Source organism: Caretta caretta, chromosome 1 (genome assembly GCF_965140235.1).
Source record: "Caretta caretta isolate rCarCar2 chromosome 1, rCarCar1.hap1, whole genome shotgun sequence".
NCBI lineage: Eukaryota > Metazoa > Chordata > Testudines > Cheloniidae > Caretta > Caretta caretta.
In genome coordinates this window covers 231,239,779-231,263,925 of record NC_134206.1, presented here as the reverse complement: position 1 = coordinate 231,263,925, position 24,147 = coordinate 231,239,779, and the positions used below count along the sequence as shown (strand labels likewise).

Below are 24,147 nucleotides of genomic sequence, written 5' to 3'. Positions count from 1 at the left end.
AAAATGAAGTGAGCATTTTAAAATGGAATTTGGGACAAGTTAAAATGGAGTTTGAGTTACAATATGGATAAGTGTAAGGAATGACAAACAATGAGCAGAAGTTACAATGTTGAAACAGTGTAAGTTTCAGTGATTTAAGCAGCAATTGGATTGAAAGTGAAACTCAATTAGCCAGTTATTGGGGTAATCAGTTTTATGAATGAATGTTGTTTCATTCATAAAGCTTTGCTTATGAAGTTATATTAATAAAGTGAACAATTAAAAACAATTTAATTGATGAGTTCTACACAAGGAGTTAAGTTGAGATTTACGGGGGGGGGGGGTTGCACATACAAAAGCACTTGTAACGTGCTATAAGTACCATTACAAGTACAGTAGATCCAAAAAAGTTTTCTACCCACTGTAGACTGCACTGGTTCAGTTAGAACCATTTTTGTGCTACTCTAGACTGAAGTGATCCTTCATGTGCAGGTGCATGATACTACTGCCCATCCCTTAGTGACAGCTCAGTGCACACCTCCCATACCATTTCCACACAGACCCAGCAGAAGTCCAGGTTGTACTTGGCTGGTCTTGGCTCAGACTGGCACCCTTCCCTTACATCAATAAAGACCCAGCATATCCTATTAAAAGTAAAACTTGTATATTTTTATTATTTCGACTTTTTTAAAAACTTGGTTTTAAAATAAATTTTCTCCCCATTTTTTTAAACCACCAGGTCTCCTTCTGAAATACGAAATGAAGAGAGGAGAGAACTAGGTCTGGAATAGTAGAAGAGCTACTGCTGCAATCTTCAGCCACAGCAGTCGCTGGAGGGAGTGCTGGGTGTGGACAAGCTGGACCCTTTTACCCTGGATAGCGTGGGCACCTTAAACTATTTCAGAACCAAAGGGGCTCAGTAACTTAGACCATTTAACCTTGGAGCTGTGCGATCCTTTCGGGTAGGCCACTCCTATGAGTGCGCTGAAATTTCAAATACAGTAAACGGCTCTGCAAACTCCTCCGCCTCCTGCCGCAGCGGGAGAGGCTTGAGACAAACAACGACAACAAAAGCCTCACATAATGACTTCCCCAAACCACCCACCCCCTTCCTCCCCCCGTGCGTGCTGGAGCTGGCCCGGGCCGGGCCGCCACCAAAGCATCCAGCTCCGCCCCCGATTGCCATGCCGCCGCCGCTCCTGCGGTTCCCCTGCGCGTAGGAGGGACGCCGCACCCCTGCCGGGTCCCTAGAGCTCTCCTCTGTGTCGCCGAGCTGCGGGCCGCTGCAGCGGGTGAGTCTCTCCCCGGGCATGAGTTTGTGGCGGAGACTCTTCCGTCAGTGGCTCCGGATTAAGGCGCGGGGAGGCGGAAACGGCTAATTTCGAAGGGAAGCAGCTCTCAGTAAGCACAGTTGCCGCAGGAGCAAGGGGAGGGTGTCACCCGTGCAAGTCGATCGGCCCGGCTGTAGCAGCAGGGGTGGAGGGAAATGGCACCTTATACCACACCTCGTGGCCGATGAGACACTGGTAACAGCAAGAGGGCTTAGCCCCAGGGTGCCACACAGTGCTGGGTTTGGCAACACGGAGGCCGTCTTCTAGTGTCACATATTGCAGCCAGCATCGGGTCGGCAGGAACAGCAGCACCTGCTTATGTGCATTGCCTAGTAGCGATACAGCCAAGGCGTGGGATTCCTCGCCTGGGCCCAGTCACTCAACCTGTGGTTAGTTCATCTGTAAAACACAGTCCTCGTGACTGCTTCACAGCAGTGCTGGGAGGCCTCTTTAACGGTGTGTAAAGTACTTGGAGATTCTCAGGTGAGATACACCATAGATGGCAAAGAGTCCTGTGGCACCTTATAGACTAACAGACGTATGGGAGCATAAGCTTTCCTGGGTAAATACCCACTTCCTCGGATGCCTAGATGGGGGGAGTTTAATTATTACTAGCGCTACTTTATTTGCTCCATGTTAGCATAGCTTGATTATACAGGGTGAAGGAGGGAGAGCTGTTGTGATTCTATGCCAAATTTAACATTTACTGTGTGTTTTCTGATCATCTTATGGGAATTGGGGAAAGATCCTTACAACGTGTCTTGCCCTGCACTCACTCCATTGGCAGGTGCAGGCCACACTGCTTAAATGCTGGGAGCAATGCCCCTTTCAGGGAGGGGAAGGGTGTGTGTGCATGCTCTTACTCCCACAGCCCTCTTCGTAGGGGGATTCTCTCGCCTGTTCTTTATCCATCCTACAGTGTTGCCCTGCCTGTTATGTACATTTCATTTTCCTGGTTACTGAGTTACAGACTGGAGGTGGCTTCATTTCAGTGCTGGGTTAAATGATTCCGGATAGATACATAGTATAGTTTGAGGGACATGTTGATAATTATTAATACAAATGCTATAAAATGTATGCTAATAATGTTCTTGTTGGATCAACAATTAATTTTTAGGGGCTTGCTGTCATTTGAAGTGTTACAGTTAAAATGTTCAGGAAAGTTTCCTTTTCTTTCTCTCTTCTTTATTTTTATATGAACACAACAAGAAAACAGTTGGGAAGGATCACTGGTTCTAGCCAGTGGATGGGAAATACTGCTTAGTAACCTTCCCTTATGTAATACAGGTTTCCACTAGTGGAACTTGGATTGTAGCACCATGGTGGCAGAATACCTCCAGAAGGGGGTTTATAGCAGTGCAAATGCCCACTACTGTGGCACCTGGAGCTGGCCAGCAAAGCACAGAAAGCGGGTGGTGTCAAATAGGGAGAGGATGGGACCAAGGGAGCCAGAATATGCACGGATACAGCCTTTGGTGCTAAAACCCACAGTAGTTTTAAGAAAAAAGAAAAGGAGGACTTGTGGCACCTTAGAGACTAACCAATTTATTTGAGCATGAGCTTTCGTGAGCTACAGTGATGAAGTGAAGTGAGCTGTAGCTCACAAAAGCTCATGCTCAAATAAATTGGTTAGTCTCTAAGGTGCCACAAGTCCTCCTTTTCTTTTTGCGAATACAGACTAACACGGCTGTTACTCTGAAACCAGTAGTTTTAAGCTGCCCTACCACAGTAAAACCTCTGGGGCAGTTTGGCTCCTGTGCCAGCAGCAATGAATCAAGCCCTAGCTAGTGGACTATTGCATGTGTTACTCCTCTTCCCTGTCCCAGTTCCTATCTCATTTGGCTTCATGGGGGCCTTGAATTCCAGCCTCTCAAATCCAGAATTTCATATTGTCAATATTTGCTTTTCCAGGTAGGTCGAGATAGGTTGAGTATGATTTTAAACTAGTGGAGCTTTATTAGAGAGGAAATGCATTACTTAAATTGGTATATGTACTTCAAGCTTATTCTGCCTGTTACCTAAAGGGGAAAAAAGAGGATGCTTGTTTGTGTTCTCTTGACTGATTATATGTCATGAAATGGAGTGAATTCATGAAAGGCTAAAGTGAAACACACTTTAGTAAAGTGAGCACCAAATGGAGATATTACAAGAAAAAGAAGTGAAAGTATGCAAACCTGCATTTGCGCTTGTGTAATCATTTGGCGTTGGTTTGGTGTTATGAAACATCAAACAGTGAGTCATTTCGTAGAGCAGTTTAATAAAAGGAATGGGGTCATTTAACTCAGTGGAGTGAAAATGAATCGGAATAGCAAGTAATACTGCCAGATCATCTTCTCAGACCAAAGGGTCATCATTATGGGAAAATATTACTCTTCCCCCAGAACCCTCCTCTATGGAATCCCATAATGTGGAATCTCAGTCTTCCCCTCCATCTTATTCAACATCTAAGTGAAGTCATTGGAGGAGTCAGTGAGACAACATGGGCTGAAATGACAATAGTATAGGGTAGGGGTGGGCAAACTTTTTGGCCCGAGGGCCACATCAGGGTGCGAAACTGTATGGAGGGCTGGGTAGGGAAGGCTGTGCCTCCCCAAACAGCCTGGCCCCCGCCCCCTATATACCCCCTCCCTCTTCCTGCCCCCTAACTGCCCCCCTCAGAACCCTGACCCATCCAACCCCCCCCCCCAGCTCCTTGTCCCCTGACCACCCATTCCCAGCACCCCCGGCACCCCCCCATCTACCCCTGCCCGTTCCCCATTCCCCCCCCCCCCCAGAACCTCTGCCCCATCCAACCGCTCCCTGTCCCCTGACTATCCCTGGCGTGGCTGTGGGGGAGGGGGTGGAAGCTAGCCTCCCTGGCCAGGAAGGACAGTCCCATGGGCTGAATGTGGCCTGCAGGCCATAGTTTGCACACTTCTGGTATAGGGACACCACCCAGCCCTACGCTTGTTTTTTTTATGAAATATAAACAGCATCTTCTCCCCTTTTTCTCAATGCTGAGTTGAGATAAATTGGATGAAGAGCAACTGGCTAAAGCTGAACCCAAGCCCTACTGAAGCAATGCTGGTGGGAAAAGACAAATGCTTTGAATAACTTGCTTCTCCTATAACATCCCCCATTATCAAGGGCATCTGCTCTCAGGTTGTTAAGTCAATCTGCAGCCTAGGGTTCCTTTTGGACTCCTCACTGCTGTCAAATACCCAAATATCCACAGCAGCAAAAGCTACCTATTTCTGCTTGTGGCTGCCCAAAAGATTATAATTCATCCAATTAGACACAGCTCTGGTGATGGGGATTCACATATTAATGACTACCAGGCATGAATAGTACAGCTCAAATCTAGGAATGAAGTATGTCCTGAAAGTGTACGGTTAGTACAAAATGTCACAGAAGTACATCTACTAAACCAGTGGTTCTCAACCAGGGTGTAGCCTGGGGGTACACAGCGGTCTATCAACTCATCTAGATATTTGCCTAGTTTTACAACAGGCTACATAAAAAGCACTAGCAAAGTCAGTATGAACTACAATTTCATACGGACAATGACTTGTTTATAATGCTCTATCTACTATACACTGAAATTTAAGTACAATATTTATCTTCCAGTTGATTTATTTTATAATTAGATGGTAAAAATGAGAAAGTCAGCAAGTTTTCAGTAAGTGTGATGTGACTCTCTTGTATTTTTATGTCTGATTTTGTAGATTTATAGTGAGGGGAAATTTGGAGGTACTCAAGACAAATCAGACTCCTGAAAGGGGTACTGGCGTCTGGAAAGGTTGAGAGTCTAGGCTTGACAGAATTTAAATTTATTGATAATATTGATGTTTAAGCTTTTTTCAATTTTTATTGATTTACATTTTGTTGTGCAAAATTATGGGTTTTCAGAATTTTTGTTTTTATTGATTGAAATGTTCAGAGTTGCAGAAAATTATGGGGAGGGTTCAGATGATAACTATGGAAATGACAGATTCAAAAAGTTAAAGCATTATAACAGTTAACACATTGTCAATATCACATGTCCAAATATACAAAGTAAATATCATTAAATCAAACTCTAAAGTTCTCAGACAGTATTTTTCTTATTTTATCTATACATTTTGATAGATTTTTTTGTTGTTGGTGTGTATGTGCACAGTGAAATCGATGTTTAGTATACTACCAATAAAAATCTAATCCTTCCAAACCTACATATCATATTGCACACATTTTGTCCTTAGATAAATACCACCAACTTAAATTTACAGTGCTGTTTCCTTCTATTGTTACAGATAACATCTAAGGTTATTATAAGTGAGAAAAAACATTTATCTAGATTTGTTTTTTACTTTGTGCATTTTGACAACTCTCTTTGTTTATGTTTCAGAGTAACAGCCTTGTTAGTCTGTATTCACAAAAAGAAAAGGAGTACTTGTGGCACCTCAGAGACTAACCAATTTATTTGAGCATAAGCTTTCGTGAGCTACAGCTCACTTCATCGGATGCATACTGTGGAAAATACAGAAGATGATGTTTTTATACACACAAATCATGAAAAAATGGTGTTTATCACTACAAAAGGTTTTCTCTCCCCCCACCCCACTGTCCTGCTGGTAATAGCTTATGTAAAGTGATCACCCTCCTTACAATCTGTATGATAATTGAGGTGGGCCATTTCCAGCACAAATCCAGGTTTTCTCCCCCCCTCACCCGCCCCCAACAACCCACTCTCCTGTTGGTAATAGCTTTGTAAGGAGAGTGATCACTTTACATAAGCTATTACCAGCAGGAGAGTGGGTTTGTTTGGGGGGGTGTTTGGGGGGGAGAAAACCTGGATTTGTGCTGGAAATGGCCCACCTCAATTATCATACACATTGTAAGGAGAGTGATCACTTTACATAAGCTATTACCAGCAGGAGAGTGGGGTGGGGGGAGAGAAAACCTTTTGTAGTGATAAACACCATTTTTTCATGATTTGTGTGTATAAAAACATCTTCTGTATTTTCCACAGTATGCATCCGATGAAGTGAGCTGTAGCTCACGAAAGCTTATGCTCAGATAAATTGGTTAGTCTCTGAGGTGCCACAAGTACTCCTTTTCTCTTTGTTTAGTCAGTGTCATGGTTTCTTCTGAGGTATGGCGCTGTAATAGCCACTCCATAATTAAAACAAACGGGATTCTCAGTACTAACCATCCACTCTTCCAGCAAACACCCCAGAAAAAAAACACTCCCTCCTCACCCCTGAGATTTTGCATGCCACATCTCATTCCATGGTAGAATTTCTGGTTCTGTTTTTGGATGCTTGTTTTTTGGAGAGGGAGTGAACAAGAAAAGCAGTTATGAAATTGTGCTGTTGCAAAATATGCCCTGCTGTTGATGTTCTGAAACTATTCCTAATGCCTTTTTTTCCTCCCTCCAACTCCTCACATCCCCAAAATGGTGAGGCCTACAAACACCAAAACCATTTGTTTTGTTGGCCATGCTGCAAGAAGTGCACTTTAGTGTTTTTAATTTTAGATGAGGGTAATGTCAGTGGCAAAATTATAAAGATGTATAATCTAAAGATGATGTGAGAAGGTATACATGCCCAGCACAAAGACAGATAAAGAAGGGGTTAGTAAATAGTGCTCTAAAACAGGGATTTAAAGAGGAGGCAACAAAAGTCGTTCTCTCTTTTCCTCATCTCCCTGAGCTGGAAGGTAACTGGGTCAGGAAACACCCAAGCTAGGAAGAAAGAGGAAGTGGGAAGCTGGCTCTTTTGCATTCACAGAAAGGCTAAACAATTTACAAAAGACTTTAAAGTTAAGAACCACAGGCACCAGCTTCTAATTTTCCCCGGGGGTGCTCAAACCCTGCTCAGCCCCAGGCCCCACCCCACTTCTTTCCGCCCCACCTCTTCCCTCTTCCTTCCTTCCAGCCCCTCTTGCATGCTGCTGAACAGCTGTTCCAGGACATGCAAGAGACACTGGGAGGGAGGGGCCACAGGTGGGCAGGAGTGGGGAGGAAGTAGAGGAGCTTGGCTGCCAGTGGGTGCTAAGCACCCCCTAATTTTTTTCCATGGGTGCTCCAGCCCTTGAGCACCCGCAGAGTTGGCGCCTAGGTTAAGAACTATTTACTTTTCCTCTGGGCTGAAGCAAACCATCCCTTCCTTTGTGGTTTGCTCCCTTTCTGCTGTCCTCCCCGCAGCCCTTACTCAGAGAGAAGGGGGAAAGGCTGAAGAAAATCTTGAGTATAGCTTCCCATGTATTGGGCCATAGTGGAGAAACACCCTGCCTTAAGTGGCAGAATGTTGTATTTTGTTTCTTTTTCCTTATTTCTTCTGGTTCCTGTTGCGATGGCTGGGGTCACTCTAGTGCAGTTACCATGAGTACACAAAATAAATTTAATTATTTTAACATGTTTTTTAAAGTATAAACTGACCTGCTGCAGCCTAAGGGTGCGCTGCTGCACCTGGCAGAGGTGGGGGGATGAGTGAGTGAGTAGGATACTGGGAGAAATGCCGAGGAGCAGAAGTGCTGGATGGGAAAACATGGGGAGGGACATAGAATCATAAAAATGTAGGGTGGAAAGAGACCTTGAGAAGTCATCAAGTCCAGCCCCCTGTGCTGAGGCAGGACCAAGTAAACCTAGACCATCCCTGACCATCGCATCCACTGTGTTCTTAAAAACCTCCAGTAATGGGGATTCCACAACCTTCTTCAGAAGCCTGTTCCAGAACCTTATTCCTCTTATATTTAGTAAGTTTTTCCTTATATCTAATCCAAATCTCCCTTGCTGCAGATTAGCCCACTGCTTTTTGTTCTACCTTCAGTGGACATGGAGAACAATTGATCACAGTCCTCTTTATAACAGCCCTTAACATATTTCAGGATTGTTATCAGGTCCCCGCTCAGTCTTCTTTTCTTAAGACTAAATATGCAGGGTTTTTTAACCTTTCCTCTCAAGTCAGGTTTTCTAAACTTTCTATCATTTTTGTTGCTCTCCTTAGGCCTCTCTCTGATTTGTCCATATCTTTCCTAAAGTGTGGCATTCAGAATGGGACACTACACCAGCCGAGGCCTCACCAGTGCTGAGTAGAGCAGGACACATACCTCCTATATATTACAAACGATACTAGCCTTTTTCAGAACTGCATCACATTATTGATTCATATTCCATTTGTGACCTCCTATAACTCCCAGATTCTTTTCAGCAGTACTACCCCCGAGCCAGTTATTCCCTACTTTGTAGTTGTACATTTGAATTTCCCCTCCTAAGTGAAGTATTTTGCACTTGTCTTTATTGAATTTCATCTTATTGATTCCAGACCAATTCTCCAAGGTCATTTTGAATTCTAATCCTGTTCTCCAAAATGCTTGCAACCCCTGCCAGCTTGGTGTCATCCACAAATTTTATAATGGCTCTCCCCTCTAAGTCATTAAAGAAAATATTGATTAGAACCAGATCCAGGACTGACCATAGTGGGACCCCACTAGATATGTCCTCCCAGTTTGACAGTGAACAACTGATAACTACTCTTTGAGTACAGTCTTTTAACCAGTTGTGCACATGCCTTATAGTAATTTCATCTAGACTACATTTCCCTACTTTGCTTATAAGTTGTCATGTGGGATTGTGTTAAAAGCCTTACAAAAATCAAGATATCTCACCTCTGCTGCTTCTCCCCATCTACAAAGACAATACCCCCATCAAAGAAGGAAATTAGGTTGGTTTGGCATAATTTGTTCTTGACAAATCCATGCTGGCTATTCCTTATAACCCTATTATCCTTTAGGAGCTTACAAACCGATAGTAGTTGCTCAGGTCCTCTTTGTTCCCCCTTGTAAAGATAGGTACTATCCTTGCCCTTTTCCAGTCCTTTGGGACCCACCCATTGACTTCTCGAAGATACCTGCTAATGATTCCGAGCTTGCTTCAGCTAGTTCCTTAAGTACCCTAGAATTAATTTCGTCAGGCCCTGGTGACTTGAATACATCTAATTTTTCTAAATATTCTTTAATCTGCTCTTTCCCTATTTTGGCTTGTATTCCTTCCCCCTTGTTGTTAATATCAATTGTGTTTAGAATCTAATCACCATTAATCATTTTAGTGAAGACCTGAAGCAAAATAGGCATTCAAAAACCTTAGCTTTTTTGATGTCATCAGTTATTAGCCCTCTTTCCTCACTAAGTAGCCAACCTATACTTGTCTTTCTCTTGCTCCTAATGTATTTAAAGAACCTTTTCTTATTGCCTTTTCTGTCCCTTGCTAGGTGCAACTCATTTTGTGTCTTAGCCTTTCTGATTTTGTCCGTACCTGCTTGTGCTATTCTTTTGTACTCCTCCTTAGCAATTTTTCCATGTTTTCACTTTTTGTAGGATTCCTTTTTGGGCTGGGATAGGGGATATGAAAGGGCAACATAGAGCCATGCTCCTGGTCTCAGAATGGGGAAGCTTTGGGAGAGGCTGGATAATAGTAGGGAATAGAAGATGAGGGATAAGAGCTATAGGGGACCAAGGGTAGGCATGCAAGGGGAGATACAGGCAACCATGAGAGGTATTTCCCTCTAATGTCCTCTATTCCAAGGTGTACCTTTCCTCCCACCAAGCTCCCCATATCTGCTTTAGACTGGCTAAAGTCTAAGGAAGGGACCCCTGTTTTAGTGATTCTCATCGGGTCCATTATAGCAGGCCTCTCCTTCTATTAACATAATACCATCCCAGGTTAAGCTTTTGGCACTTATTCAAAACAGGGTAAGTCCCAAACAAAAAAAACAACTAATCAAACAAAAAAATGAGTATTGTTCAAGTTTAAAGTGTTTCAAGAGAATTCACTTAACACCCACATATCGTTTACAAAGTCCTACAACTACAAAATAATCCCCAACCATTAAGTCTAGAAAATGAATAGTTAAAAGATCCAGCCAGTTTCTCTCTACCATATATAATCTTTCATCCGTCAATATCACCTCAATTAACTTACACCACCCACTGAGCCTTAGCTTTATCATCTAACATTTGCAAAGATATATAAAGATCAAAATAACAAATTTACTTGGAGGTTATAAAATCACTAACCCATTCTACAATATTATTCAGTACAAAAAGGTGACAAACTTAGTTGCTACACCATAGTTAAAAGGTATATACTTTCCAGGTTTAGATACAAAGCTACAAACAGCAAATATCAGTCATTCAAATTATATTAATAAAAATACTTTACCCTACTCTGAGAAGGTCAGATCTGACAGTTTTATATACTCTACAAGTATATTACTTTTTAAATATTTCCTACACATTTAATAAATATTATACATCTAACTGCATATTTCCAGTACAGAACAAATAATGGGGTAAAGTTAAGAGTGGTTGGTGTTATAGGGATTAAAAGTTTTATATGGCAGTGTGGGAACTGGATGGATTCCTGTCTGTTTACTTCCAGGCTTTTGAACTAAAAAAAAAAAATTGTAAAGAAAAATGTAACCTTCTAGGTGATGGATGGAATCCCTTGAAACACTTCCAGCCTTAACTTTTTATTTTTTCAACAACGTGATTTACTGGAGAATACTCACCCTGTTAGTCATTTCCCCCTGTTTGTGTGGGTCTTTCGCACAGGAATAAGGATGAGAAAAACATCATACAAAATAGGAAATGTGATTGTTTAACCACAAAATAGGTCAGCAGACTTAAGAGCAGGTGGATTATTAGTTACTAGTATTTGTATTGTGAAGCCACCTAGGAGCCCTAGTCATGGACCAGAACACGGAACACAAGTTTAGTGCCTGAATCCACTTTGAACTTTTTTTTTTTTTAAAAAGGAAAACACTCCTTATCAAGCAGCTATTATGAAATGCATTTTGTAAGCTCTATAACTGGTTTCCTCTCTGAAAATAAAGGGAAACTAAAGTAATGCAACTGAAAGCCATTTAATTCCTCTAAAAGTAAAGTCAGAAAAGCTTGGAACTAATGCAGATTCTGCTTTATATGTGATTTGCTTAATTTGTCATGGTGTTAAGAAATCTAGAGCAAAGATGGGGTGTGTGGTAGGAGAACATAGAAGCCTAGAAGTGTAGGTCTGGAAGAGACCTCAATAGGTCATCTAGTCCAGTGCTCTCCACTCAAGTCAGGACTACATAATAACTAGATAATTCCTGACAGGTGTTTGTCTAACCTGTTCTTAAAAGCCTCCAGTGATAGAGATTCCACAACCTCTCTCGGCAATTTATTCCAGTGCTTACACATCTCAGGTCTAAGCATCAGCTACTTCTTTATACTCTTGTGTAACAGAAACTCCTACAACTGGAAAACTCATGTAAGGAAGACACCTAAGAATAAGGTTTTCTGGAATCGGGCCTTTTAATATTTTTCTCCTCTGATCACCACGTTTGAATTTTATGCATTACTTCTTTTTCTTATCACCTCTGTCTGGTTGTACATTGCTCCTCTCTTTCATCCTTGGTTTGTTTCCAAATCTTTCATTTTGTTTCCAGCTCTACTCTTTTTTGCAGGAACAGTGTCTCTGGGAATCCCTCTCCTCCCACTTCCCTCCTTTCACTCACTTGTTCTCGTTTTAAAGGCCCACATGGAGCATTTATGGAGGGCTGCACATGGCTTCCTAAATCAATCAGTGCTGCTCTTTCACTCAGCCATTGATTTTCATTGGAGATTGGTACCAGTTGCTAATCCCCAGGGATTGAATACCTGAATTATAGTGCTCCCACATCTAGGGATGGTTGTGGTGTAGTTGACAGGGCCTGGAGCTGGGAGTTAAGAAACTTAAATTCTAATCTTAATCCTGCAACTGACTTGGTGTGTGTCTTAGAGCAAGTCACAGTACTTCAGTATCCCCTCTGTAAAATAGGCAAGCCTGTCCCTATGGGGGGTGCGGGGCCCAGGGACATAGGCGCCGAGTTTCTATCTGCCAGAGGGTGCTCCCCTTGGCTCTGCCCAGGCCCGGCCCCCACTCTCCCCCTTCCCCCAAGGCCCCACCTGCACACCACCTCTTCCTTGCGCAGTTCCGCCCCTCCCCCAAGCGCACTGTGCCCTTGCTCCTCTCCCCTCCCACTCCAGTTCCTCCAGCTGCTGCAAAACTGCTGAACAACAGTAAGCGCTGGGAGGGATGGGGAGGTGCTGGGGGGAAGTTGGTATGGGGACTGCTCCTCACCCCCATCACTTTATCCCCCCACCCGCCTCCTCATGAAGCGTGGGGCCTCCCAAAGCGCAGGGCCCCAGGGTGGTTGCCCCGATTGGCCGTTCCCTAGGGACAGCTCTGAAAATAGGGATAAAGAAGCTTACTAACCCTTGCAAAAAGCTTTGAGTTCTGTTTGAAAAGTGCTATATAATTACTAATTAGTATTACTAGCCCAAAGGGCAGGGCACCCAAATCAATCCAAATTATGTCCTGCCACTACTGCGGCGCTCCCTTCCTTCTCTCTCCTCCTCCCCCTCTGTTTGTGCACATCTTTCCTCTTCCTGTTTTGTGGATATTTCCTGGTCTTGTGTCTTCCCTCATTTCCTGTTCTCCCCCATTCCACAATGATCCCTGTATTGCTGCTCCTATACATACTGGGCCAGATTCTCCACTAACTTGTCCTTTGTGTACTCACTTACCGAGGGTGCAAAATGTTACAGCTCTGATCTGATATCATTTTACATCCACTGTACAAGTAACTACAAACTGCAGGGCAGTGGAGAACTGAGCCCCATGTTTCCCCAGCAATGACCATAAGAACAGCAGAGCGATAGGATCACAATCATTTTCACCTTCTTAGTGGACTCCTTCCAAATTACTCTGTAAAAGCAGCAGAGGTATGATCCTCTACAACTACTAGGAAATCCTGTTCCCAGCGGAGCTTGTTGGTCCTGCAGATAGTCACTCCCCTGGGTCCCAGTAGAATTAGATAGTGAAAGTGAGTAGCACTGTGTCACTTTCATGTCGCCAATACTCCTGAGAAGTAGTATGTGCTTCAACAGAGATACTTCTCCCACAGGGGTATTTAAGAAGAAATAATGTAGGAACATGCGAACTTGCAATTCTTGTGCTGCATTTAAAACACGACCTGGTAAAAATAAGTTTTGAACTCTGCATATGGAATATATTAGGTAAGAGGCACAACAGCAATACTTGTAGCAACAAACTACACAGGACAGGTTTTTAACTCTCTTCCCAGCTTTCCCTCCTCCATCAAAGACTTAATTGACACTGTTCAGCAGGATGTTTTCTTCTCCCCTCCTCTTGTGCACAGACTTTGGCTCCGATTTCTTCCTTCTTTCCACCTCCAACCCTTCCACTCCCTTCTGTCTCTTATCCATTCCTGGGCATGCACGCTCTCTCCATCTTCTCTTTTATCTTCAAAACATCTTCCCCCCTCTGGCTTCTTTCTCAGGCTAATGGCACATTCTTGTTTACCCACTCATGAAAAAATTCTTCTCTCAATCCCAGCTGCTTTTCCAGTCTATCCGTCCCCCTCCCCATTGCATTTAAAATCCTTGTCTGTATGGCCTACAGCTATTGCCAGGGCTTTCCTTGATCCTCTCCAATCTGGCTTCTGCTCTCACTCATTCATATCATGCTAACCAAGGTCCCTAACAAATCAAAGAGACACATTTCTTTGACTTGCCTCTGAAACAACTAATCACCCCCTGCATCTTTATTTTCTCTCTTTTTAGCACTTTCACAGCTCTTCTTTTTTCCTCTTACTTCACTGACCTTCAGTATCGGTTATTCCTCTGTGTCCCCTCTTCCACTCTCTGTAGCCGTTCTTCAGGATTAGTTTCTTATTTTGTGAGATAAGGTGGGTGAGCTAGTATCTTTTATTGGACCAATTTCTGTGGTGAGAGAGATGAGCTTACACAGAACTCCTCTTCAGGTCTGGGAAACATACTCAATGTCACAGCTAAATACAAGGTGGAATACGTTATTTAGCATAAGTAGTAAACACAAAATTTCAAGGGACCATTCAAAGTGAAGTGTCCTGTTAATACCCCTCCAGTCATAGTGAGAAAAAGAAGGGGGGGGGGGAGCTGCTGGGAGTGGGGTTGTTAGTGGGTTACACATTGTTGTAAAAAGCCATGAATCCAGTGTCTGTATTCAGTCCATGGTTATTAGTGTCTAGCAAAGTTGCAAATTTAAGCTCCCAGGCTCATCCTTTGAAGGTGTTGTATAGATTTCCTTTGAGAAGGAGGTCTGAGACTCACGTCAGATATAGAGCGATCGTTTCGTGAAAAGTGTTCACCCACAGGTGATAGGGTGTTTTTGTCTTATTTTTCTGGGCGAGTTCATGTGAGAGTGTAGTTGATTGTCTGGTTTCACTCTTATAGTTGTTCTGGGGCATTTAGTGCACTGGATGAGGTACACCACACGTGATAGGCATGTGCACAACTCATGGATCTCGAAAGACATGTTGTAGGAAAGGTTTCTGGCCAATGGGAGATGTAGAGCTGGCACTTGCGGCAGGGGCAGCATGCGGAGCCCCGTGCTCACCCCTACGCCTAGGGGCCAGAGGGAGATGCTGGCAGCTTCCCAAGAGCCATGTGGAGCCGGATAGGCACTCTGCCTGCCCCTCTGGGGGCAGCCAACTGGACTTTTAACGGCCGGAGCTGCCAGGGTCCCTTTTTGACTGGGCATTCCGGTTGAAAACCAGATGCCTGGCAAACCTAGCTGCAGCCCGAGCTTGAATGTCTATACTGCAATTAAAACAGCCCCTTAGCCAGAGCCCTGTGAGCCTGAGGCAGCTGGCGCAGGCCAGCCAAAGGAGTTTAATTACAGTGCAGACATACCCTATTTAAGCTCGAAAACTTGTCTCTCTTACCAATAGAAGTTGGTCCAATAAAATATATTACCTCGCCCATCTTTCTCTCTAATATCCTGGGACCAACACAGCTACAACAACGGACTATATCTTACCCTGCGTCACATAAAGCACTGGGCAAGATTATAGTCCTATGCAAATAATAAAAGTAAAGGGTTGCATGCACTTGGCTACTCTGCTTTCAAAATCTGTCTTTTCTATTTTATCCTTTTTGGTATGTGTTTAATCCCTTATTTTGGCAACCTATATATGGATTGTATATAGCAGGTGGTTTTTGGCCACAAAACTTGGGGTAGAGCTTTTCCAGCTTATTTATTTACTCTTAATGCTACCTTTGCTTTGCTAATGTAGCTAGGGCAACCAGGCAAGCTTCACCCCCAATGCTTATACCCACTGTTGGTTGGAGGGCTTATATTGGTCCTAAGCCTTGTGCTGACCCTCTGCACCTGGGTGAATTTCACATACACATATTTTCATCCATGAATAAATAAACTGAGGGATAATGCAGTTTGGCACTATGTAAATTGTACTTTTAAAATTTTTTTAAGGGTTCTACATCTTGTCACCAAACCGTCCATCTATGTAAAATGCTATGCCAAGAAAACCTAGTAGTGTCAAGCAATTGGGGTAAGAGGTGAATGACTGACATTCATCCAAATATGGGTTTGAGAGTCTCTCTTTTAGGCTTACCAGGCAAGGCACTAATGTCCAACAACTCCCATTGAGCTCAAAGGGAATTGTGGATGTTCAGCACCTGACAAGACTGAAGCCTTTTGACTGGAGAGATAAACATATAGGGGCAGATCCTCAGCTGGTGTCAATGGAGCTAAAACAATTTACACTAGCTGAGGATCAGCCCCAGAAAATTGAAGAGACTATTTAAGATGGATGTTTGTTTTTAAACCTGTAACCTCTGCTAAGCAAGCTCAAGGAAGGGGATATGAATGAGTAAGGAAGCGGTGTATTGGGTGCAGTGATAGACTGAATAATTGATCAAGAAATCTTTGTTGGTAGAATCATAAACAATGCATCAGATTAAAACTGCCTATAAAAGAAAAACTGAAAAGAATCCTTGAGGTGTTCCAGCTTGCCTGTGAGCCTGGAGTCTTTAAATTAACTTAAATGGGCTTTAGATCAGGCCCTGGAAGAGGAGTTAAGTAGTACAATAATTATCTCTTAAATAAATCTGTTTAATCTGAAAGTGTTTGGCCAGAGTTTTATTCTAAAAAATTCACTTTGCAAACAAACATTCAGGTGTTTGGGATTTGTTTCAGATTCAGCGTCTGTCTTGGAAATGGTACCGAAGTGGGCCCCGGCTGTTGGTTTCACACTCTTGCCCCATACAGGAGGGTTTTTGGGAGGCATGATAACAAAGAGAGAGATCCCTATATGGTATGAATCTCTTGAGAAGCCATCCTGGCGTCCACCTAACTGGATGTTTGGCCCTGTCTGGGGAACTCTGTATACAGCAATGGGGTATGTCTTTTATGTTGTGTATATACACTTAACTAGTCTGATGGTTGCTTAATGTACAGTAGCAAAGCTGGATTGTTAAAAAGAATCATATTGCATAACATTAGTTAGCTATGTTATTGCATATATATATGCTACATTAATTTATAAGAGCGACGATGTTGTTTCTGCAATGTTCAACAGGTAAGCACTTGCTTAGGAAACACTGCCCTTTATGTGTATGCACAAGGGAGGTGTATTAAATGCAGGAATTTTTGATTTGCTTCTGACCGCCCCAATAAGAGAAATAGAACTGTGAAGTAATGTGCTGACTAATTGAAAGTTTTTTAATCATTTCCGCCCGTATATGTGTCCTCTGACATTTCTAGCTAAAATTAACTGTATTAGTAAATAAATGAGGGATTGAGATTTGGATTGTTCCAGTAAAGAGTAAGTTAAATTTACTGGAATCTATAACCCTTGTCTTATAAAACACTAATAAAAACCTGTGCTTTTAATCTGGGTCACATTATCTGGTACAGTCTGCTGCCCTCTAACTGAATTAGTCTAAAATACTGATGACAGCTTAGGCTATTACTGTCAAATAAATGGGCAATGATGAAAAGGGATGCAATGATGCAAGTGTGTTGGGCCAAATATCAGACCTATTGGTACTTTAAAAGAAAAGCTGAAGCGTAATACAAAAAATATTCTAATCACTCCATCTCATTTTAAAAATAGCTAAACTATTTGTAAAGTAGATTTTTTTCTGGACTGTTTTGTGTGTTTTAGACAGGTATGATCTCCCTCACAAAACTGTTCCAGGAACAGCCCAGCAAGAGAAAGTGCTTTTCTCCCAGCCTCCTTAACTGATGTCACATGAGGGGAGGCCACATTAGGCTATGAGAACTTGCACAATGAACACGCTCCAAAGTGACACTCAGCCCCTGCAATTTGTTTCACATCTTCTTTATGGAGGACTAGCCCTACGCCATGTTTAATGCATTTTTGTTCAGCCATAGTTGCATTATCGCAGATCCCTGCAGAAAGTAATTTTTCTTTGAAGCAGAGTTGTCTCTTTCCCCACAAACCTACTACAGTGCCCAACTCTTCTATAACTCAAATACAATGGAAGGGATTTTCCTCAAATTTGCGCTCTTTTTGCCTATTAAGTCTGGAAAGTTCAGCCCCAAATAGGAAAACTTTTTAGAAAATTAAGAGTAAGTCGTTATGATGGGATGCTACAGATTTCCTTAATTTTAGTGTTCGCTGTTGCAAAATATTGTAGTGAAGCAATATGCATAAAAACAAATGCTGAATCATGTCTCTTCTTGCCTTTGCCTTATCACTTAATTTCCACTCACCTTCACTCCTTCCATTTTCTCTCCCTTTTGGTCTTTTCTTCTTTTGTGAAAAACTTCTAGTCTTTTACAGCTCAGTACATAGTGTCCTTCCCTTTCCCCCTCCCCAAGCAAACAGAAAATATCTTTTTGTTATTCTGTTCCCTCCCATGGTTAATGTCCTAATCATACTTATTCTTGATGACAAATCACAATGATCCTAATCCTAGGGGGAGTTAAGTGTTTCTTCTCAGAGCCTCAATCATGCTCAAAACCAGATCACTGTGTTCTGTATACATAACATCACAGAGATTCCTCAGAGTGCCCAACAAATCCAGTTCCTCTATTTGCATTTAACACATACAAAAAAGTCTGGGGATTGTGTCATGGAATACTGGTATTATCTAGCAGAGCTCTAGCACTCCCCAAGAGTTGTGTAACTCAGGGGCTGGCCCTGAACTATACTTTACAAATTTGCCAGAAAATCTAGATCAAGAGCAGAAGCCAAAGTTACATCTGTGTACAAGTGCAATTGCTTATTAAACAACAGTTTCACAAATCATCTGGAAGCTGAATTGTGTCTAGGTGTTTCCTAGTGATGGAGAAATGTGAAACCTTTTTGTTTTTTTTAAAAGCATTTGTTTGGGAGGATAGTGATTAAATTGACAGCATATCAAATTGTGCCCTTAGAAAAGGAACAGCCAGCATGCAAGCTTGGGTTATTTACTTCCACATAAAAAAATAAACTTATTCATGCTACATGTGAGTGAATTTGAACTCTGGTAAAGTCATGTGGATGTCTTAGATGCACATCTGCAGCTAAACAATTAAAAATCTATCTTGCTTAAAAATGTGCAAAATAATATTTATGCAGCAAAGCCTGCATAGGGAGCTCCCCATTGCCCAGCTAGGTGCACAACTCAATTTGCATAATGTAGACTTCATCTCAGTATGAAACTGCATTGAAACAGCTGGCAAATTACTACCACAAAGGAGCAGGCTGTCTTTTGGAATACATACTCATCTGGCCCTGAAATCGAGTACCCACTAACACTTTAAAGTGAACTACAAAGCAAAAAGTAAAAAAGGAGTGGACTTCTGTGCTGAATGATCCAGCTAACCAGGTTGTGGGAGTAGGGTTGCCAACTTTCTAATGGCACAAAACCAAACACCCCTGCCCCACCCCACCCCTTCCCCGAGGCCCTTTCCCCACTTGCTCCATCCCCCCTCCCTCCATCGCTCGCTCTCCCCTATCTTCACTCACCTTCACCAGGCTGGGGCAGGGGGGGTCACGTGCAGAAGCGGGGTGAGGGCTCTGGGTGGGGATACAGACTTTGGGGTGGGGCCAGGGATGAGGAGTTCGGGGTACAGGATGGGGCTCAGGGCTGGGGCAGGGTGTTGCCGTGTGTGGGCTCCAGGAGGGACTTTGGGTGTGGGAGTGGAAGCGGGGTCCCAGCAGCACTTACCACGGCTCCCAGGAAGCAGTCGCCAGGTCCCTGCAGCCCCTAGGCACATGGGAGGCTCAGCACGCTGCCCCCGCAGCGCTCATTGGTCATGGTTCCCCAGTGCTGACCAGAGCCGCTAGCATCCCTTTTCAACTGGGCATTCAGGTTGAAAATCAGATGCCTGGCAACCCTGTGTGGGAGGCTTTCAGTACACAATAAGCTTGAGCTTCATATCCCTCACCCTTGAGTAATCCTGTCTTACCTTCAGTGAACTAAGAAGTTATCCCAGAATGCACCATTCCATGGCATTAAAAGGGCATGGATTGCAATGAGAATTCTGGTATGTTTGCAATTGCAAAACTGTATTCTGGAAGATCTTCCAGTAACCAGTACCAAGAGGATTTCACTGACAGGAGAAAAGCTACTCTCTCCTATTCTCTTCACTCTTGATTTCAGAAAGGAGGTGTCAAAAACAATCACTAATGTGGTTATGAAAATATCACTTCTATGCAGACACTACCCAAATTCACCACTGCTCTCTCTCCTCACTTTTTGCCTGTTTCAGCCTTAACTTCTGTTAACTCGTTTAAAAAAAATTAATACCTTAAAAATGACAAGCACTTCATTAAATAGAGGGAGGTGAAGTGACATTTAAATCCAACACTTCACTCTCCAGTTAGGAACCTACTCATTCAACTTGACCCCAGATTATCTCCCAGTTTTGAAAATTTGCCGATATAACTTCTGAAATAACAATCTTTGTACTCCACACAATGAACACTTAGTTACCGAAACTCTTATTAATGTATTCAGTTCACCTAGACTAATGCAATTGCTTCCTTTATAGTCTTCAGGTCTCAACTCAAACTTCTATTTGTCCAAAATGCAGTAGTTCATCTGCTCCCCTATATCCAAGAATGAAAGTAGCCACTGCAAAATTTTTTATTTACTGCTTTTATTGGATGGTTCAGTACCATGTACTCTCTCATTTTGCCTGAATAGCATAGGGGTGTGAAAACCACATATTGAAGGTTCCACAATAAATCAGCACTTCAATTTTGGATTCTAGCCCAAAACTATGACTTATGATACTCCATCCTATTTTCAAAAGTCACTTGGCAGCCTAAGTCTCTTGCAAGTGAATGCACTTAGACTCTTAAGTGACTTTTGAAAATAAGATGGAGACTCCTAAGTCACAGACTTCTTTGAAAAATTTTCTTGCCTTACCTATGAAAGTCACCTAGTTTGCCAAAGTATGTGTTTATAATTATCTACGTATTATATTGTATAATTTGCCAGAGTACTTCATTTTATTTAGATATGGTTCTTACTTGGTATGGAAGGAGTTGGGAGGTTTCAATGAAGAGTCAATGGTTCCACTTGGGCTGTATGCAGGGCAGCTGGCATTAAACTGGGCATGGACTCCCATATTCTTTGGAGCTCACAAAATAGGATGGGTAAGTGTAAAGTAATATTGACATTTAAAGTCTCATCGTATCCTTACATAGTCAGTTACAAGGTACCGACTTTGGAATTTTTTATTCTGAAAATGAACTTTGGTACATATAGAAAGTAACAATTGGCTTAAGTAGCAGATTTTTTAAATTCTTGTTACTCATATGGTCATACGAGATTATGCATAATTTATCTACAATGTCATTACATTATTAGCTCTCAATTGTGTGTTTTTCCAACCCTTTGTTAACAGAAGTTATAATTCATGTGACTAAAGTAAATACAGCTATGCCAAGGTAAAGTTCCTAGGGGTCCTTTAGACAAGTTCTTGTGAAAATTCATTTACTATGAGATGACTCGTAATTCAGTGTCAATTTTAGATAGTACTAATTATTCTCTGCTGTCCGGGGGTGGAAGGGGAAGCTAGTCTCTGACATAAACCACCCTATGAACTACTTGGCTGGTCCTTTTACTACACAGCTCTCTTAGATACTTACATGACCCCATTACCATAATAATGGAGTGCCTTGGAGCCTTTAATGTATTTATCTGCACAGTGCCCCTGTGAGGTCGGGAAGCACTATTATCCCCATTTTACGATGGGGAAATGGGAACACTAACGTGTGTAAGGTCACACAAGAAATCTGCAGCACAGCAGGGATTTGAAGCAGTCTCCTAAATTGCAGGAGACCACCCTATCCACCATCCCTGAAATACTGAAGTAAAGAAATTCAAACACAAAACTTAATTTTTGGAATTTTTGGAGTTATTAATTTAGCATTATTGATGTGAATGCTATGAATTTAAAACATGACATTTCAGGCTGCATGTTGCATTAATTTTAGCTTTTTGCATTTATTCTGTATTTGTATGAAAATGTCTCCAAAGCCAGTTCAGTCCTGTTAAGAGCAAATGATTCCTTTTCCAAACTGATCACCCCACTCTGCACACATTCATGTATCAGCAAGAAGCATTCTAAGTTTTTTTAAGCATGTACTTTCCACTGTGTTTCAGAACTCTTTATAAAAAAGTTTAGTCTGAATTTGTGCAAATATCTACGTACTGTCTTAACAAAAATGCAGCATGTAAAATAACACTAACCACCTTATTTTGTTTCAGGGGTTGGTCAATCTCCTACTCACTAGTGGTGCAGCAACAGCTACAACTGTCACCTGGTACCATGTCAACAAGAGAGCAGCATATTTGATGTTCCCTTATTTAGCTTGGTTAACTTTGGCTTCTGTGCTCAATTACCGCATCTGGAAGGACAATAAAAACAAGAAGCAATCTTAATACAGAATCTTCTAGTAGAAGGTGTCAAGGTGGAAGATTTTTTTATGCATTTCCCAAATAAAATTACAATCCTGTTTTACTATTGCTTGAAGTACTTACTGTATTAGACAGTTAAAAATAGGTCTCGTCTAAATACAGTCAAAGTGGTGTTCATGTCAACATTCAAATGCTGGCTTACTACACAATCCGAATGGAATGTGTGCATGAGTGAATTTAATAGCACAGTCAATGAAGTGGTTTAATCTGCACCCTCTCCTATTGCCCCTGCTGTTGATTACATATAAAAAATAATTTAATGGATAGCATTTTTAACTATTACTGGCAATTAATGTGAATTGGGGGCTGATTATGTCCAGAAATGAAAGTCCATTAATGACTTTCAGACTATTGTTCCTCACATTAATTTACTCAGTATGTGCCTGATCCTTCAGCCTTATACCACTTGGCATAGTGCTTATTCCTGTCAGCTGTTGTACTGACTTCAGTGTCTTGTCTTCAAAGCACTGTGCCTAGAAATGTTTACGATTAGGCCTTATATGGAGGAAGAATTCCCATACTTGTGCATATAAACTTCGAGAGCATAGTATAATTTGCAGCCTGGACCATTATAGTTGAGAGGTAGGGGAAGGTTTCAAACATATTAAACAATAAGGAACTTACTAGTCTTACACCATGTTTTTTTTTTTTAAAAGGGCTAAAGCCAAAAGGATTCTGCAACTAGAAGAAAGCTGCCTCCCCTCCCCATTTCCTTGCCACTGCAACTAGTGTAATTTACTTGGCTAAAAAAATAGACAACAGCAAATCCAAAGCACACAGTCAGGAACTGATGACAGCGCCCAAAGAGTATATCCAACGAGCACCTGAAGGGGGGGAAAAAAAAATCACGGAAAGATGAATTAGTGCCTTTAACTTGTTCTGCTTGGAACCTGGATGCTTCACTAGCAGACTGCTAGTATTCTCGTCTACTAGCAGAGCAAGCTGCCTCCCCTGGAGGGATGTCTGGCTGCTGGTGCCCCTTTAGCTGCTTGGAGACAGGTACAAGATGTTTCTGCTGTTTCAAGATTAGTGTTGCAGTCTTAGACCAGAAGGCACAGAGTTGTAAATGGCTGAACTAGAAACAGGAACTTTTTGTACAAGGTACCTGGGACAGGAAGTTTTACCTTTTCTCTACTGCTAGCACATTACTACTACTTTTATGACTATGCTTCCCAGTTCCCACTTACACTATTAGGATTTAAACCTTCCTCTTTTAACCTGCCCCAGATCCACAGCAATTTCCAGCAGTGACTAATTTTCACTTGCCCTGAAATTGCCTCTCTCCTTTACTGCCATGTTTCCTAGGTATATCAAGTAACTTTAAACTAAGCTTCTCAGAAATCGGAACTATTATATGGTAGTGCTTGGCAGACAGTTCTTCAGATTGAACATTAGGAAGATCTGCTTTTAAAAAAAAAAAGTTCTATGGCATAATCAACCCTTTTCTACATGAAGACTGAAAGATAACTGGTGATATTGCTTGCTTCCTTGATATCAGTGCAAGGCTAGAAGCTATCTATGATTGCTGCAGATTAAGATGGTTTAAAATGGTATCTTTGTACACTTTGCTTAAAATTTGCAATTGGTTAGTTTTTGTTACAATGTTTATCAAAAAAATAAAGCTTAACTAATATCACTTTTTAATGCTATAATACTTCAAGAAATAAATAATGCATGTATACAGTGTAAAACAGGGGTCTCAAACACACGGCCCGCGGGGTTATTTCCTGCGGCCCACCAAGCTCTTCGCACCCCCGGAGTTATTTCCTGTGGCCTGCCAGGCTCCCCTCCTCCCAGTGCACCGAGTCCCCGCTCCTCTGCCTACCTGCAGGCCCTTCCCGCTGCCAAACAGCTGTTTGGCAGCGCTTAGCACTTTTCAGGAGGGGTGAAGTGGGGGCGGGGCCGGGGGCAGGGTCAGTGATGCTGCCCTCGGGCCAACGTACTAGTCCTCATGTTGCCCTTGTGGTGATTCGAGTTTGAGATCCGTGATGCAAAACATCCCCAAGGTTTAGCATAAGATGTTGGAGTTTGTTAGGAGACACTTATA

At 42.3% G+C, this 24,147-nt stretch overlaps 1 protein-coding gene across 4 annotated transcripts; it reads left to right on the top strand.

Moving 5' to 3' along the window:
- Nucleotides 1–1,110: 1,110 nt before the first annotated feature.
- Nucleotides 1,111–23,736, top strand: TSPO (translocator protein). 4 transcript variants are annotated; one of them, XM_075121411.1, is made up of 5 exons: nt 1,142–1,271; nt 16,354–16,555; nt 20,635–20,773; nt 21,891–22,093; nt 22,757–23,736. In XM_075121411.1, exons 2-4 carry the CDS (start codon nt 16,374–16,376, stop codon nt 22,062–22,064), a joined length of 495 nt encoding a protein of 164 aa, XP_074977512.1. In that variant the 5' UTR covers nt 1,142–1,271; nt 16,354–16,373; the 3' UTR covers nt 22,065–22,093; nt 22,757–23,736. The 4 variants fall into 4 exon arrangements, with proteins under 4 accessions (XP_048681453.1, XP_074977512.1, XP_048681445.1 ...); XM_048825496.2 differs by lacking the exon at nt 22,757–23,736 and having other exon boundaries at nt 1,111–1,271; nt 21,891–22,143; XM_048825488.2 differs by lacking the exon at nt 22,757–23,736 and having other exon boundaries at nt 1,242–1,380; nt 21,891–22,143.
- The last annotated feature ends 411 nt before the right edge of the window (nt 23,737–24,147 follow it).

What these genes read in the sequence shown, in the direction of transcription:
- TSPO (XM_075121411.1), top strand. Translation starts at nt 16,374, where the DNA reads ATGGTACCGAAGTGGGCCCCGGCTGTTGGTTTCACACTCTTGCCCCAT. An exon ending in ACTCTGTATACAGCAATGGG is followed by an intron (nt 16,556 to 20,634) that starts GTATGTCTTTTA and finishes CATTTTATTTAG; the next exon opens with ATATGGTTCTTACTTGGTAT. An exon ending in GAGCTCACAAAATAGGATGG is followed by an intron (nt 20,774 to 21,890) that starts GTAAGTGTAAAG and finishes ATTTTGTTTCAG; the next exon opens with GGGTTGGTCAATCTCCTACT.